This window comes from Anopheles gambiae, chromosome 3, assembly GCF_943734735.2.
Source record: "Anopheles gambiae chromosome 3, idAnoGambNW_F1_1, whole genome shotgun sequence".
In the NCBI taxonomy this organism is placed as follows: Eukaryota; Metazoa; Arthropoda; class Insecta; order Diptera; family Culicidae; genus Anopheles; species Anopheles gambiae.
The window spans coordinates 67,069,511-67,087,298 of NC_064602.1; the positions used below are offsets into that span (position 1 = coordinate 67,069,511).

Consider the following 17,788-nt stretch of genomic DNA (forward strand, 5'->3'; position numbering starts at 1 on the left):
TCAATATATTTTTAAAGTGTGAACATAACCAGAAAACTACGATATTTTAAGATAGTTGAGACGAGTTGAGGCATCGTCAATAAGGGAGATACTTAGAAAACAGTCGATTCACGCATCAGTACTTGAGTTCTATCCATCTACAAGCGAAAAACAGCAAAAAGACCGTCGTCAGCAAGACCGTCGTTCTGTCGGTCCAATCCGAGTCTATCCGGAATTTGAATCAAAACGTCCGTAATATGAAGCATAAGCTCGAAACTGTTACGAGTATGAATCAAAATTTGGTTGCAATTTCATTTTTTTTTTTACATGATTCGAGTAAAGTTATTGGAAATCTTTGATATTTTCACAAATTTAGAAGGTTGGTTTCAGTAAACTGGGTTATACAGTGGTATGATCGATTAAATTTATGTTTATTAGATAATTTAACATACCAAACATGCTTTAAGTGTCCGTAATTGTTATCACTTTGTTTGGTTGTTGGCTATATGAATCTCATACTCATACATGAAACATAATTAGACTGAATAAAATTTTTATACAGCATTATCATGGGAAGTGGTGTGTCAAAGGTACATGTGTTCAAAAAAAATGCTTTCCAGACAGCTGCATTACACATATCGATCATACCATCACATCACGGCCGTATTGGTTCCCTTCACAACAACGCCTGGAATGGCCTTTCGATTCATTCCTACTTCTTCTCTAACCACATTCCACTTTCGAACGCTGCCCTGTGAGGTGTTGCATCGTCAGAAGTGAGCCCCAAGCCACGATTGCAATAATTGCTACGATCAATCAGAACCATCCTGCTGGATGCCTTCCATTTCCTTGTTACACCAGAGCAAAGTACGCGACGAACAGAAACGTTTGGTCTTGGCGCAATGATAAAGATAGTTGTAGAAAAGAAAGAAGGAGAAAGGAAGCCTCAATAGATGTTTAGCTTTCAACGCCTTCTTCGAGTCTGATTGCATTTACTCAATTGCGCCCGTAGTGGAAAGCATTTGAGTATCGTCGTTTATTTACCCCGATGGACTCAATAGGATGGTTTGAAGAGCGAAAACGATCGCCTGCACCGACAAAATCCACACAGAGTAAGAATTTATGTTTGTTTCGGTCGAAATATTTAAAACTTTGTTATGAATAATGATTCATGTTGGTTTTTGTTGAATGACTGAAGCATGTAAAAACATATTTAGCAGAATTTATTCATGTTATATTCGTATGTTCATGTTAACATTCAAAATATATTTTAATATTGGTATAATATAGTATGGTTCAGTACATCCATCGCCACAATTAAGAGTTGACTTCCTTTTTTTTTGTTTTAAAATAGGTCCTCTCGTTCAAAAACCACTGTACACTCTGCCGTTCACGTGACGAAATTAATACAAACCCAACTCAACGTCAGTTCCTCCAAACAGCTTCCAAGATTAATGCAAATACATTACCCGTAATGCGATGCGATTAGACTGATTAGATTAGAGAGCACGTCCATTTTGCGCTCCGTCCATGGCAAATGCTTCCCGGTTCAGCCTCTCCAACTGGCACCGGCTGGCTGCAAAGCAAACGAACGGTCATTTGGTTTTTTTGCTTTATTTCTGCGGGCAATCGCCGGGCGTCGGGCAAAACGACAGTCAATTAACCGAGACTAGAGAGTCTTTTGGGAAGGCCGATGAAATAGAATCATTAGTCGGTTGACGTGGTCGGGGTTTTCGGATTGCGACAGGATAACGATTCGAGCCGCCGGAAGAGAAGCGTTGGCCGGTGACTGTAGTGTCGGCGGGATATCGTGTCCGTGTCGCGATGCTCGACAAATCAATTCATTACGTTGGATTAATTTTTGCTGCCACGTTGATCGATGAGGTGCAGGGGGGAGGGGGGGAGTTCAATCGTGAATGTGAGAGTATTAATCTTTTTAAAGGAAGCGATAATCGCGTGTTGACACTCTAGGCCAAATTGCTCCATTGCACTGCAACTGTACTTTATCGATTAATTTTAAACTTTTTCAAAGTTTTGTGTGGTTTTTACATTGCCCTGTGCAAAACTTGTATTTAAACCCCTTCAAGAGGACCAATTTTGATGTCAAGCCAGCTGTTGTGTCACGTTCGGGAAACCGTGACAAGTTTCGCTGCACTCTGTTCCGCATCAAAAGGTGGTAAATGGTTCAACTGATACCATATCTTAAGCCTTTACCCAGCTGCTCGATATCGTCCGGAATCAGGTCCCAAACCAATGTGCTGTCGTACGCACTCGTACAGTACAGGCTTTCATCGGACGTAAGCCCGCAGAGAATCCGGACATCCACGACGTGCAACACGGCCGGGTGGAGCTGATTGCGCAATACGCCGGTTGTACGCACGGTGTTCACGAATGGCACAAAAGTACGCATGATTCGATGCAGATTTTTCCTGCATTTTTGCTGCATAAGAGCTATGCTGTTGTTAAAGGACTTGTAAACAAATCACATCTCATGAATCTAGATTTAAATAAATCTAATTCGACCTACAACAGTTACATGGCTTGGACAAACACTATTTATGAAATAGTTGAGAGCTATTTTACGTACTTTTTATCCATTTTATTCATACATTTCTTCTATGAAGAAGGATTTTAGATAAATACAGCAGTTTATATGTTTTCCGATAGTAAAATAAAAAATCATAATATTCTAATAAATAGATAAATAGCTACAAAATAAAATGTAGTTATTTTCATTCAGTAGATTTTAAATCATCCATTGTACTTCCATTATAGATAATACATTTTTTGTTAACATTCAACAAATTTTCAACACGCTTCTGTTTGCATTGCAGAAAATTGAAAAAGAGAACTTATTGATATTACTTGCTATTCGATTGTAACCGATCTCCTAAATTAACTTGATTGCTGAAACCGAAACAAATGACAGTACAGTTCAGTTAATCCAATTTATGGTTTAACCACTGGATCGACCACATAATTTGTTGGTGGTTTTAATGATCATAATGAAAATATACGAATATACTGGAATTAACAACCATTGAGATAATCATTTGAAATGAGAGTTTTCTCCAAAATGTTATGGTTTGGTTCACAAAAGTAGGAATGTTAGTACGGTTGGCAAAGGTAGTGGCTGATATATGAATAGTGGATATACACAATATGCATGCCGATTAAACATATCACCAACTGCTCTACTGGAACTGGATGGAAATTAATGATTTGAACAGCTTGTACCATAAATCATTTTAACATAAGGAAGACTGATACTGGCGATGTCAATAATTAGTTGAATGTTGATAAAATTAAGCAAATTTTGCTGCCAAATTTCATTTTGACTCGAGCCTGTACTTGAAAATTGAAAAAGAAAACTTATTGATATTATTTGCTATTCGATTGTAACCGATCTCCTAAATTAACTTGATTGCTGAAACCGAAACAAATGACAGTACAGTTCAGTTAATCCAATTTATGGTTTAACCACTGGATCGACCACATAATTTGATTGTGGTTTTAATGATCATAATGAAAATATAAGAATACACTGGAATTAACAACCATTGAGGTAATCATTTGAGATGAGAGTTTTCTCCAAAATGTTATGGTTTGGTTCATAAAAGTAGGAATGTTAGTACGGTTGGCAAAGGTAGTCGCTGAGATATGAATAGTGGATATACACAATATGCATGCCGATTAAAGATATCACCAACTGGAACTGGATGGAAATTAATAATTTGAACAGTTTGTACCATAAATCATTTTAACATATGGAAGACTGATACTGGCGATGTCAGTAATTAGTTAAATGTTGATAAAATTAAGCAACTTTTGCTGCCAAATTACATTTTGACTCGAACCTGTACAAAAAACTAATTTTTATCATAAAAATCTGGTCTTTTTAACTGGTGACACGTAGTTTCTGAATGCAAAACATGAAATCTAAATTTCAAATGAATAGGGTAAATGTACCAATAGTGGTGCAATTTGTAGTGGTACCGATGTGTTTTAATGGATTTAAAGTATCAGAAAGGACATTTTCTGAATATTTTAACACATAGCAATTGTAATATGTTTTATCTTCGCAATCACAACCATTTTTACCATAAAATACATCAAATTTTCGAAAAAATACAAATTTTTGTGACTGCTTCGTTCTACCTATAATGGTGGTATGGTTCCTATAGTCGTCTTATTGTGTTCCTATAGTGGTGGTAAACAAAGATGCATCAAAAAACGGTGTATAATATCAATGAAACTTAGTTTAGAAGCTGTTTTCGTATGAATAGCAAGGATTACTGCCATAATATTGGTTTCTTCCGTAATTTGGTCGTAAAAAAATGTATAATGTTAATCGATGAAACTATTGACGAAAGTACTGCATCACACCTGTCGTCAACCTACACCCGGAAGAGTGTGCTTGATTTGAAGTCAATTTTTCATTCAGCCATATAAGCGAATTTTGGCCTGTTTTTCGAATAAACAGAAAACGACCTGTTTTTATTGATTTTATAACTATAACCACTATAGGAACATGCCTGTTTTGTGTACCTATAATGGCACTATGGTAAAAAACACTTAAAAATGCATAAATATGGTCAAAAGGCAAATAATTTTAGTAAAACAATAACATTTCATAACAGTTATGTTGAAAAACTTGTAATTGCGTGGTTATATGGTCATTTAGAACGTTAACAGAAATATGAGTTTCGTTATGAAATCCTAAGGATTTTGGAAAAATGTTGACACATTTCACAAAATAATGGATTTTTCGGTCGCAAAGTAACGGAATGGCCCCATTTAACTTTTAAACCTTTTGTAAAAGGCTAAAGAACATTTCACACTAACGTAAATAACTTGATTGCTTTTAATTTGCCGTATGAACCGCATTTTAGTGCAATGCCACCACTATTGGTACTACCACCACTATAGGTACATTTACCCTAATAATCCACATTATCTTAAATCTTTGTAGAGATTAGAGTAACTTTTTCCCTACTCGTAAAGTAAACTCTTTTTCACATCAATAACTTGTTATCCTTTTTTGTAGGGTACTCCTTACAGCGGATACACAGCAGCCTCCACAGATTGCGCCAACACGTTACCCTCATCACCCTCACCCACCTCCCTCGGTAGCATCCATAACCGGCAGAGCTTCAACTTCTGGAAGGCCGGCTCACAGACGCCCCTGTCCGCATCGTCCTCCAGCAGTTCATTCTTTCGACCAACCCAGCGCTGCCTGCTGTACAAGATACTCAAAGTGATCTGGCGCTACATAAAGTGGCCCCTTGGATTGCTGATGATATGTGGTTTACTTGGGCTCGTCGTATACTTCCTGGTTGTTGGTAAGCATTTGGGAAAGATCAAATTGACTTATATTAGAATGATCATACATAACCAATTGGTTCGTCTTTGCTTCGTAGATCATGATATTATGAGCAGCGGACTGCTCGGCGAGGATGGTTACGAGGTGGACGAGAATTTATCAATTGATTTTAACGATTTCACAAGCACAAACGATCTCCACTTCGATCATCGCTTCACCGGAAGTATTGCAAAGGAATCTAAGCCCAAGGACGCGCAAGGACCGGGCCGAACGGTGGACACAAAGTTTTCATTCGGTTTGGACAACGATCTGCTGGCCGTGTTCGGTACAAATGGCAAGAAACCAACGTATGACTGGCCTACGACAGCATCGACGACCACCGGACTATCGGGCACGGAGCGTCAGCGTACGGAGAGCGCAAGCGAAGAGTTACCGGCGCTGGTAGTGAAAGTGACCGACGCTCCAATTCGTAAGACCAGCACGATCTCGCTCAAGGATTACACCAAGGCACGAGTGGTGTTCGACGATGAAGATTTCCTCGACGCGGACGATGGTCAAAGTCGTACGCAATCGGCACCAGCGCATCCGGAAGGCACGACCAGAGCGTACGAACTGGGCCATTCTACCGATTCAGCACTGCCAGCGACTCAGGTGGGGCTCCGGGACAGCCCGGCACGAGGGACGGAGGTGCGGGGATTCACCTCCGGCCATCAGAACAATTTTGGTGTCCCAATCGAGGAGGACGAGCGCCTGTTGCGCAAGCTGAACGACCAGCTGATGCAACTGGAGCACCTGAGAGAAGTGAATTGACGTTTTCATATTGTGTTTGTGTTGTGGTTCTCTTTTCACACCCTCTTTAAGTTATTTTCGCTTTTGCATGCATGATTGATTCGCATTGATCTGTTGAAATCAATGGTAACCACAAGGCATGGAAAAACAGGGATTTAAACACACTCCTGAAGATTCACACCTATAAAGTTTAAATAGAAAACACATGGCACATTTTTAGTGATTGCATTTGTTTAACAAGTGCTACGGCACAGTGCCACAAATTAAAATATTGTATGCACACTTACACACACACTACTGGTACTCATCCCTTTTACAGGGAAAAGCACTTTGGAACACAAAAATGCATGAATGCTTAGATATAGACACGAAAGTACACCTCAAAATTTGCTTGCAACATGAATTAAATCACTTTTGGGGGAAAAGGTTTTACGTTCTTATGATACTGGAATCAACCTGTGAGTGTGTGGTGTGGAATTCTGATCGGTATTTGTGTGTGTTTCTTTCAAACGCTTTTAGCTGGGGAACTGCTTAACATTTAGTTTAAAAATTCACTCTTTCCTTACAAAAATGAGTTTAATTTACCCTTATTGTAACATTTTCAAACTCCAGAAAAATGTGACCGTTCCATCAGCTACCACAGACTCGAGCCTGTACAGGACGAAGGTATCTCCAACGTTACCAATTTTATCCCGGTTTGAGATCACTACCGAGGGGTTGAAGCGGTTCAACATATCCGAAGAAGGTAAGCACTAAAGATACCGTTTAGAAACAGTTGATTAATGAGAAATATCTAAAAACCATTTTTCACCTTGTTTACTTAGGAATTTGTCAATCTACATCATTGCCCCTTTGTCGAGGTGTTCTACCGTATGACCTTACGGTCTCAAACAATCGACAGCTTTCGCCGCTGGAGTATGATCATTTCCAGTATCTGATCAATTCCAAATGCTCGGTGCGTGTGGCAGAATTTGTGTGCCTTGTGTTGGAACCGGAATGTCGTCCAACGCGCATGGGCACGCTCACGCCGTGCAAACGAATTTGCAAATGTAAGTAATTAGATGTAGAACAAGCTGATACATATCCATTAAAAAATCTAAATATTAATCCACGAGGATAGCGATCACGAAAATTGTGACGTAGATCGTCTTAAGATAGTACATCAATTGGAGCCAACGTTGTACATACTTCTATCTATTACGAAGCTGTTTCATAAAGTGAGGAACACATTGCATGTTACGATAAACGATGAAAGTTCTAAGCTACTTAGTATAATTGAAACACAGTTTTGATTTATGATCCATTCTTTGTAAGCACAACAATTAAAATCAATCCATTTTTGTTATTTTCCTCATTTCAGCCATTCTTGAGCCGTGTGCACATATAATTGCCAGCTCGGAGGCATTAACAGCGACTTTCGATTGTGACAGTTACCCGGATTCGGACGATCGGAACGTTTGTGAGGATCCAACACGGCTGGGGCATTGCTATGCCAACGAGTTCCGGTGTGCCGATTCTAGCTGTATACCGCTACAATGGAAGTATGGCAAACTGAATCATCATACTTTTAGACAATTTAAGCACTTCCATCACTCTCACTGATGCCTTTACAGATGCGACAACATCAAGGACTGCCACGGAGGAGAGGATGAATCGGATTGTAAACAATGTGAGCGGGACGAGTATCGATGCATGTCAAACGACAAATGCATTCCAGATAAGTGGCGCTGCGATCAGTACGAAGATTGCCCGGACGCATCGGATGAGCTGGACTGCTACTACGACGAACCGACGACATACCCGACGGCCTACGGCAGCCAGCGGGAGTATCCATTTGTGCAAGTACAGGTTCCCAACAGTCCGAACGGGTAAGAAGAGGTTGTGGGAGCGCGTCGATCGTGCGCTTGCTATGTGCGTAGCTGTAGACCTGCACCAGGACATTGACAAAACGGAACAGGACCCTGTACAAAGCGTCTGGCAGAACGACAAACTGGACGGACTTCTTCTTTGCACAGTAGATCACCTGCGCACTCCACAATCCCACTGTTGTGTGAGCGACAAACTATGGACAGAGAAAGAAATGAGAAACCTGGAGTGCGCTTTTCTGTACATTATCTATCTATTTCTCAAAGCTTCCGACTTTTTGGATACCATTGGGACGTAGAGATTACTACTGATGAATGTGTAGGTGACTGTGACCTTTTGTGGAACGAATCTGGTAAGAAGCACGTGTAGTACAACTTTATTCGACTGCGGCAACGGAAGCTTTGGGCCTTGTGTTATGACATTTTTGGTGTTTTTTTTTCTGTGACATGTGTTCTTCAACTTATGCATATGATCAACTTTTTCGGAAAGAAACAATAAGATTTGTAAATATTTTTTTTTGTTTTTTTTTTTCACATTTCATTAATATCTTCTTTCAGTCGGCCTTACATTACGATCACCAACGAAGATCGTTCACAGGCAGAGCGACATCGAACCTCCCAAGAAGCTGGTTCTGCTGGTGCCCGCGAGTACGCCAACTATGGCACTTCGGAGGAAGATGAAGAAGGAGACAAGTATGAGCCAACTGCTGCCGAAAATGCTCCCTTCGTAAATCGACACCGAAATCAAACAGACGCTGCAAACGGCAATGGAACAGTGGAACAGACTACCACAGTTCGATCGAGCGAAAAACCGGTTGAAGATCAAACCGAGGCCGAAACGAGTCGGACAGTATCGATACCGAAATCTTTAGGTATGCATCTCTCTTACTGATATAATCGTACAAGCTCCTATATTTTATGCAATATCTCTTAACAGTGAACTTCCAAGACAGTAAGGAAATTATGATGACGTCTGACTCGGAGAATGATTTCAAGATCAGCAGTACCAGTAGAGATTTTTTAACGACCGCCCATGTGTCCCCTTGTCCAGAGGGTGAGTTGCGCTGCGTTAGTGGAATCTGTATATCCATCAGTCAACTATGTGATCGGGTAATACGACTTTGGATGTGTAAATTTTGTACCATGATTGATGTTCTCATTTCCGTTTACGCAGGTCACTGATTGTGCCGATGGAGCTGACGAGACGGGATGCAACTACAAAGAATAGGAAACAAAAGGAATAAGCTGGCAAACAAACAAGGGTGGAAAAAATAGGGGCACCGATCGCTAGGGATTGGTTATTGGTTTCTTTTAACGACTCATTGATATCATCGAGCATACACGGTTTTTTGAATTTTTATATTGTTGATTCGTATTAAAAGATCCTACAGTAGCACCAATCGAATCTCAAGATCGCAAATATTCATCTTGGAGTTGGTGCATCTTGCACCGATGATTAGAAGAGTTTAGTTAAACCATCAGTAAAAAGGTATTAATATTCATTTTTTTGGAGTAAACTCTTGTTCATATTTCTATCATCTTGTGAAAAGGAACATTATACCCTGACATCGTAGTAGATTGCTATCCGTGCTTCACCATTATAGTGTAGGATTGTTTTTATCATAGCTAAGTAAAAGCGTTTCATTCATCGACGATCGTTGTAAATCTCATAATGCAGCGAAATAAGAAACGTTACATTACCACACTCTATCCGCGCTTTGTACATAGAGAAGGCACTTCGAAGCTCATTTCATTCACCACTATTAAATATCTTTTGTAAATGTTTTATCTCTAAACCAAGTGAATAAAAGATGTTAAAAATAACTCGGTGTGTTTCAATGTACATATTACAAAACTTTTTTTTACTAGTTAATTTGGCCCGGTTGCAGAGTTTCGCAACAGAACCTAAGACGTGTATACTGACTGCAGTGCTCGTTTAAATGTTTTCATCCAAACATGTAGATAAGCAATTCTGCTCTCCTTTGATGTCTTTTTATTGATACTTTTTATGACCGTGTTGCTATCTTGGCACAGGTTTCCATCAAATTCTTATCCCTGTTTATAGCCCTTCCATATTTTTGTCTTATTTACAAATGTTAGTGTTTCCATTACATTAGCAATCGTGGTCCACTTTCTTTTTCAGTATGTTTGACTATCGGCTGGACTCGTGGTACAGTCGTCAACTCGTACGACTTAACATGCCAATCGTGGGTTCAGTTTCTAGTATAACTGGCTATTATCCTGCTATGGGTTATTAAAAAATCACTAAAAGAACCGGTGTGGCGCAGGCAGGCCTTGGCCGACAACGGTTTTTATGGCAAAGAAGAAGATGTTCGACTATTCCGCTATCATTGCCCATTTTTACAACCATATAGGACATACGAAAATTTAATTTAGTCATTCTGAACTTATGGAATAGCTACTATTACATGTCATGACATGTGCCCTATCTTCTGGAAGACTATTTGTGTACCAAGCAGCCATGGATATCCAGGAGTGCTAAATGCAAATAAAATCAATTAAACTAACTTCATTTAACTTTGTTGCTTCATCATGTGCTCATATAAAAAAACCCATAGCCCAGGAATGTTCTTATTCCATGTATATTACTATTGTATATTATTCCGTGGGAAATATAAACCCGTTATATGCATGAAAAATTGCAATTGTTAAACGTTCATAGCGTACGATTTGGCAATCCTTTCAAGCAAGCATTTGACTGCATTTGGATGATGTTACAGGACGCAAGTACATGATAGTTCGAAGCAAGTCTTTTTATTTAAACGTTTTGAACTACACAAAAAACACTACTACGCATGATAAAACGGATGGAGCGAGGTAGAATCTCTACCACAGAATTATTTAGAATCACTGGGAATATTTTGATAATTATTGATACACTTTCAACACTCTTATTTCGTTTTGTATAGGGAGATTTATCGTTAACGTAAGCCACCAGTTGAAATCCACAGCCAGATCCGCTAGTATCCGCTACTGTATATATGACTAGTGGCAAGGGGAATATCTCTAAATGATTAGTGTAGTGAGAAATTAGACCCAATAGCTTCGGGATTTGCATGACAACCGTTGGACCGTGAAGGGCAGAACTGCAGAAGTGATTTTTTTAGCCATTAGAATGCCATCCGTACAAGCTTTCAAGACTTAATTCATTCCACGCAGCCGGATAGTCAGTCCTTGCTACGGGGGGACGATCCATTCTAGGCTTGAACCCATTACGGGTATGTTATTGAGTCGTTCGAGTTGACAACTGTACCACGGGACCGCCCCTTTTGTATTTGTTGATACAGTCATTAATTTCTCACTTAACATTAAGATTAGATATTATTCATTTGCACTTTGTGTTTCCTTGTCTAATCAATAATTGTAGAGTCACGTCAGTTAAATAACCCGTGCCATGAAAGTTGGTCTTTACGATTGTACAATACTTAAACAATTTCCTTTACAGCTTTTGGCAACATCTTTTTTGCTCAGCAATTAATCACCAAATTATTACCTTAATTCAAGCCGGTACACCCACGTAGTAATATTTACAGTATCATACCGAAGTAATGCTTCAAATTTTGTGCGCCTAACATTAGACTACAACCTCAAAATACACTATAAGCTTTACATTTGTAGTGGCCTTTTTTGAAGCATAAAAGAGCTGCAATAAAAGAGAAAAATTTAACAGTTTAAATTATTCTGGTATAGATGAGCGTTCTCAGATTTGCTTCTCATAAATTTAGTAAAATGTTCTTCTAATCCTTTTGTAGTTTAGAATTCTGCATACAATTTCTCGCTAACACTTCAGAAAGGCCTACATTCGTGTGACCCTAAGGCCTTCACTCTTGTTAATCCGTCACTGGCCTCACCTAATGTTTAACAATTCTTGAGTATCGGAAAATGTTGAACAAAAAGCACACGTTTTCTATTGCATTTCAATGATGAATTTTAAATAGAACTACGAGATAAGTCTACTACGAGGACTACGTAGTAGTGTAAAATTGTTGGAGATGTTTAAAACTTAACAACAGGCAATCAATTTGATTTCCATCAATGGGGCCCTACACGATTCTCGTCAGCTTTTTTATAAAGAGCTTGACAGTTGGAGGCTGAAATCATGTAAACACTTCATACAAAACCATACTAGCCTGCGATTTTCAACTTAGATTATTCTAACCTCAAAGCTAGAATTAGATTCGAGTACCTGCTCAAAAAAATGGCAAAACAAGATGATTTCTACATTTATCCCAAGCATTAAAGAGATCAGGTGGTGGAATCTAAAATCAAAGTGTAAGTAGTCCAGGTGGTGTGATAGCATGTTTTTTTAACCAAATTTGAACGTCTTTTTTTACAGTACGTTTAAAAACTTTTGCTCAAACAGGCTTTCTGGTAGCTTGAAGAACAGAAGCGATAAAAATCAGCTTTCTAAATACATACACCTTGGGATAAACCCACCTGTATACTATACCCACTTTGATAGCTGCTCGAAAACTGCTATACAATGAAAACAGCTGACAGGCTGAAATTTCAGCCTACGGACTTAAAACGAAAAGGCCCCCAATATTTGCTTATTCGTGTTATCTTTGGGTGTATTCAAAAATCTTAATTGAAGATGTACAAACAAATGATCATCCGATGTATAGATAAATACGAATTGCCTACCTTAAAACGAATAAACATCCTCGCTAAACGTAAATAAGAGAAATCACTTAAATTGCTTAGAAAACAGCTGTTACAATTTGAACAACAAAAGATTTCCTAACGGCAAAAGAATTCAAATCGTTGTAGTGTTGATAAATCTTACTGATGTTTGTATCAAATGTTTAAGTATGCCTGCATGTATCCCTGGCATGTATACTGTCTTAGGGACAGTAGCTGTTTCAGTCGTTACGATATGCTAACCATGAGCGAGCCAACAAGAAAAAGAGAGAGAACATATGTGTCTAACTCTGATAAGAACAAATATATCTACAACAAAGAAACACACCAACGTACCTTGAGACATTTACAATTCGCCTCAAACAGTCGCGAAGGTTTCTGTACCAAACAGATATAGCAAATACCGGCGTCTAATGATTCTGAGAAAGGCAGAATTGGCTCAGCCATTAAACAGAGTTGGACGCACAGCTCAATTCAAAATGTCTTGTTATTTGTCCAGACAGGTCATACGTCTGGTACCTGTTTATCGGTTTACATCATTTTTTCTTCTATTTTTAAGAGCTTCAAAAAATATGACCATAATAATAACTCAAGCAAACGAATAGCCAACATCTGTGTCTTTGGTTGTTTCATACTCCTGATTCTTAGATGTAAATTAGTTTCCTAACATACATGACAGTTTGTTTTCAATAACTTTCCTTATAAAAGAAAAGCTCAAAGTTAAACTGACATCAAAAATCTGTTATGTCAATTTAATTCAAATTCCTACGTTTGCCTTCTTCTGATCCCTTAATCTAAAGAGAGTCCTTCCAATTTATAAACAAGTTCTACGTATATCTTTTTCTCTAAGCCTAAATTACCTAAGGTCAGACTAGAACATTTTTTAAAATTTTTGGAATTCAAAACTCCCGTCGATAACGCTCACTGCATGTCACTTTGAATGTCCAATATTTAGTGATTGTTTATTAAAATTAAAATTAAAATTAAACTGATTGTTGAATGTGTAATGTGATGATCGTACATACGTCACAACTGGACGTCGAGTACCGCCGGTAGGTCAGTCTTTCGCTGACATGAGCCGAGGTGGAATTAAACTTTGTTCGAAGCAGACTCATCGACACTTGATCGTCCAGAAGAAGTGTGTTGCTATGGTGTGATCTAATTTGCAGAGTGTCTTATAATCAATGTGTTGCAATGGTATGATTTGGCTTTCCGAACTGTTATACAATGTATCTATACTTTATAGTGTGTATTTTTATAGGCCGTCTACAAGGACAGAAGAGGCGTGATAGGCCCAAATTGAGGTGACAACCGTGAGCGGTTTCGGACACTCCAGACCGCAAAGCGTTTAAGTAAGTAAGTTACGAAGTGTGTATTTTAGATGATTTACATAGAGATATGTTACAAATGAATAATCGTTCTTCGATTATCACTTTTTTAAACAATAAAAGTAAAGCTATGCTCATTATATTTTTTTATTTTTCTATTATTCTATTCCAAAATAGTAAAAATGGCTCACCTAAGGGGGAATTACCTCAAGGTTGTATAATAATAAGCTGTTGAATCATATCTCTCCTCAAATAGATAGTCTACAAAAAAAAACTACTTAAACAGATTGTTCATTCCATAAATAATATTTTTATTTATACTGTAAATTATAACAAAGCTATTATCCGAAAGAATAACTATACGGTGCATAGTATTCACACACATAAGGATATTCCCGAGTGCACTGTCTATCGTTCCACATAGCTGTATTGAACACACCGATGGTAAGACAGTTGTCTCCTGAGTTCGCAGCATTACTTGGCTTTCCTGGGTACCAGTTAGTGTATCCACTCATCCTTCCAACAGGAGTATTTCTTGATAGCCATATCCACGATCCTTGTAAGCCAAGCTGCGTTCCCGAAACCCAAACTTCACCGGTAACTCCTGCTTTTCTGATTACACTCCAAACTTCAGAATTTTGAAAGGCCGTTTGGGTCGCCGCCAAATATCCTCCATTCATTATGCACTGATCCCATGCCGCGAAAAACGTCAATTTTTTGGTGTGAACGGTATAACGTAACGCCTGTATTGAAGGTACAAACTCGGAAAGAAGTCCAACGACAATGATAAAGATCACACGAGCCTGCATCTTGTAGAGATACAGGTGAAGTTTGTGTGAAAATGACGAACAACATCCCGTTTTTATAGCTAGATATAAGAGACCTCAACACCTGTGTCAACAAGACCAGTACTAGTATAAAAGAATGTCTATTAACCGCTTCTCATAGCAGTTCAGACCGGACGGTGTTACTGAAGCCATCGTTTAATAAAATGTTGTTCAAAACATTGTGCCTGCTGTTGTGTTTGGCGTTATTCGATATTCAAGTTAATGGTAGGTATAAATTATCCCTTAGTTAATGTCTAGTACTACTTCTAGCCCTTGTATAAGGTACGTAATATTGTAACTGTCTCTCTCATTATCTACCAGGATTCAAACACTATGTAGCTTACAAACGGAAGATTAAGTTCTTCTCCGCTTGGCAACAGTGTCGTCTTTACAACGGTCATTTGGCTTCAATTGAGACACCCGAGGAAAATGCGCAGGTCGCACGAGCGATCAAGGCCGTAGGAGATATTACCGACGATTGGTACATTGGGGGTACCGATATAGGTTTTGAAGGTAGATTTGTTTGGATCGGTTTAAACAAAATAGCATCATACTTAAACTTTAATCCCGGTGAGCCCAATAACAATAAAAACGAAGACTGCCTCATCATGAAAGGATCGAAGGCAGGTGAAAAATGGAGCGACGTATCTTGCGAGTACGAGGCAGAAGGATTCGTTTGTGCGTTTATTTTATAGGGATAACATTAACCATGAAATATTATTTTAACACATCATTCTACATAAGCAAAAATAAATACAACCAAACAGGGGTGATTTCACAAATAAAAAAGCTCACGAAAATCAGTAGAGACTCATTTATTACAAACTTTTTTTCAAATCTGTCCTTAAAATCTGTTACAATTAAATACAGAATAATCATTTAACACTTTGAGTACCATGGCCATCATATATGATAGCCAGTTATGTTGACTGGGGTACCTTGGATAACATATATGATAGTCAAGAATAATTTACTTTAAATTTTAATACCTTGTAGCAGATAGGGCGTATTATCATGAAATTTTGCAAAAAGATCAGCAAAATGTTAAATAACTTTGTAATGTATGCGATTTTGGCAAATTTTTTATTCTTTCTATTTTATAGAAAAATCGAAAATCGAGAATATAAATCCAAAATAACAATTCCTTCGATCAATATAGTGCAGCCACTTATCACAATATAGCCCTGGGGGCCATGACTATCATATATGATAGCCATAAAAAATGTAAACAAAAAGTGCTTGACACCTGGGGTAACATAAACAAAAATCATAAACAAAAAAGTGTTAAATGGTACAGCTGCATTTAACTTATAATATAAGGTAACTTGTATTGTCCGTTAAATTTAATTCATTATAAAATCCTTATCAAATTTAAGACATTTCGTAATAAATCATTCAATCAATTCAAAATTGATGTTCAACAATATTTTCTTAAATTCCTATGCTATTCCTGCACTATTTTCCACGCTAAATTACTACTCTATTTCCTGTGTTGCTCATATACTGCCGGGTATGCTTTGTCAACCAGCAGAATCGGTGGAAAATGAAATTTCTATACGTCCCAAAACCGGAACAGATTCACGTTCCGTTCCGAATCCGGAGCAAGTCCAGGCAAATAGATTTTATATCAAGACTGGTATAATGATAGTATCCGCTCCAAGCCTATGTATGGTTTAATCTGTAGGTCGGATAATGGACCATCATCAGATCCTGATTTGACTTGGTTTGGGGAGCCGATTACATCGGTATACACCTCAGAGTACTGAGTAACCTTGCAATTGAATTGTGTATCCCTATAATCGGGTCCAATTAATAAGTGAAAATAAAATTACCACGAACATTTAAAACTATTTCCATTTATTTCAGAACAGAATAAAAAACATGTTTTTTAAGGTTGCGACAATTCTGTCGCTCATTTCCGCTCCATTCACTTGTTATTCACTTTCAAAAAATTGTGTAGTCTGGCTTCGTTTGCTTTTTTTGCTGTTGTTGTTGTTTTTTGCTTGAATTTGTAGAGAAAAATAAGTTCCTACGAACACACTTCACGAGCTCTTATTCAAACAATCTATTACAACTATCATATCGTTCCAGACAGGGCAGAAAAAATAGAGAGCAACTGTTTCAATATTCCCTTAAAAAACAGGCAAACGAAGACTGAACAACGCAGATGTGTTCCTGATTGCCTCTACACAAGCGCCACAGATGCCATAGGATAAACCGTACAAACGCTCCTGTCTCCACGCACCACTAGTACAATTTGTGCTAAGTTTAAACTTTTTTCTGTTATGAAGAACTAAACGTTCCGTTGTTGTTTTGTACTAAGCCCCCTATGCGCTATGAAAATATTGGCGCTATATTTACAATACGATTTTTATCCGAGATTCCAAGTTACTAAGAATAAGGTAGCTGTAGAATGAGCGATTTGATTATGCTATAGTTTTTATAGTATTTTGTTTAGAAAAACTGGACCAGTAAAATCGTAGTATTAATTATTGTATTCTAAAGCAGCCATGTACCTGTGTAATGCACTGCATTGCATACCTTTGGGCGTTAAGCACTTGCACACAAAACCTAAACGTAATTGAATAATGATAAATCGAATTGTGTAACTTATGTGGGGTGATCCTGATGGACGACAGCTCGTTGGTTAATGTCAAGTCGAGATTTAATCTTCAGTGTACAAATTGTTGTTCTCTTTTCGATTTATAGATCGATTTATGATATCTAAATTATTAGATTTATGATGTTTAAATTATTATCTTAATAGATATGGAATTCGTACAACTGTATTCAAAACTTCTAGCATGTAAGATGTGTTATTTTTTCATACATGCTTACACAGGATAAAAGATGATTAAACAGTTTATAAGAACTTGAGAATGCCTGTATAAAGAACTAAGAATAGTTATTTCTACGATCTTTAATTAGCACTAGTTAGCTAATTGTTACGTTACTACTTAATACTTATAATGCATAAGACGCAGGGTAGCACAGCAAACTCGATGGCTGGATCAG

At 38.0% G+C, this 17,788-nt stretch overlaps 2 protein-coding genes across 3 annotated transcripts in view; both read left to right on the forward strand.

Annotated features, from left to right (window-relative positions):
- The window catches only part of LOC5668013 (uncharacterized), a 47,004-nt gene extending 37,224 nt beyond the window's left edge, over window positions 1-9,780 (forward strand). The window contains exons 3-11 of one of the 2 annotated variants that reach the window (XM_061659255.1): window positions 5,027-5,321; window positions 5,400-6,103; window positions 6,704-6,836; window positions 6,916-7,140; window positions 7,452-7,632; window positions 7,705-7,959; window positions 8,515-8,828; window positions 8,894-9,066; window positions 9,131-9,780. In XM_061659255.1, coding sequence (XP_061515239.1) covers window positions 5,027-5,321; window positions 5,400-6,103; window positions 6,704-6,836; window positions 6,916-7,140; window positions 7,452-7,632; window positions 7,705-7,959; window positions 8,515-8,828; window positions 8,894-9,066; window positions 9,131-9,184 — 2,334 coding nt within the window. In that variant the 3' untranslated portion in view covers window positions 9,185-9,780. The remainder of the gene's footprint in view (window positions 1-5,026; window positions 5,322-5,399; window positions 6,104-6,703; window positions 6,837-6,915; window positions 7,141-7,451; window positions 7,633-7,704; window positions 7,960-8,514; window positions 8,829-8,893; window positions 9,067-9,130) is intronic. The other variant, XM_061659256.1, reaches the window with a different exon arrangement.
- A 5,129-nt stretch (window positions 9,781-14,909) lies between these two features.
- On the forward strand, window positions 14,910-15,693 carry LOC5668009 (mannose-binding protein). Its single transcript, XM_001688266.3, has 2 exons — window positions 14,910-14,998; window positions 15,095-15,693. Exons 1-2 carry the CDS (start codon window positions 14,938-14,940, stop codon window positions 15,466-15,468), a joined length of 435 nt encoding a protein of 144 aa, XP_001688318.3. The 5' UTR covers window positions 14,910-14,937; the 3' UTR covers window positions 15,469-15,693.
- Window positions 15,694-17,788: the final 2,095 nt, after the last annotated feature.

Bases quoted from the DNA above. Each gene is read 5' to 3' on its own strand.
- LOC5668009 (XM_001688266.3), top strand. From the start codon at position 14,938: ATGTTGTTCAAAACATTGTGCCTGCTGTTGTGTTTGGCGTTATTCGAT. The intron at 14,999-15,094 runs GTAGGTATAAAT...ATTATCTACCAG, and splicing joins ATTCGATATTCAAGTTAATG to GATTCAAACACTATGTAGCT.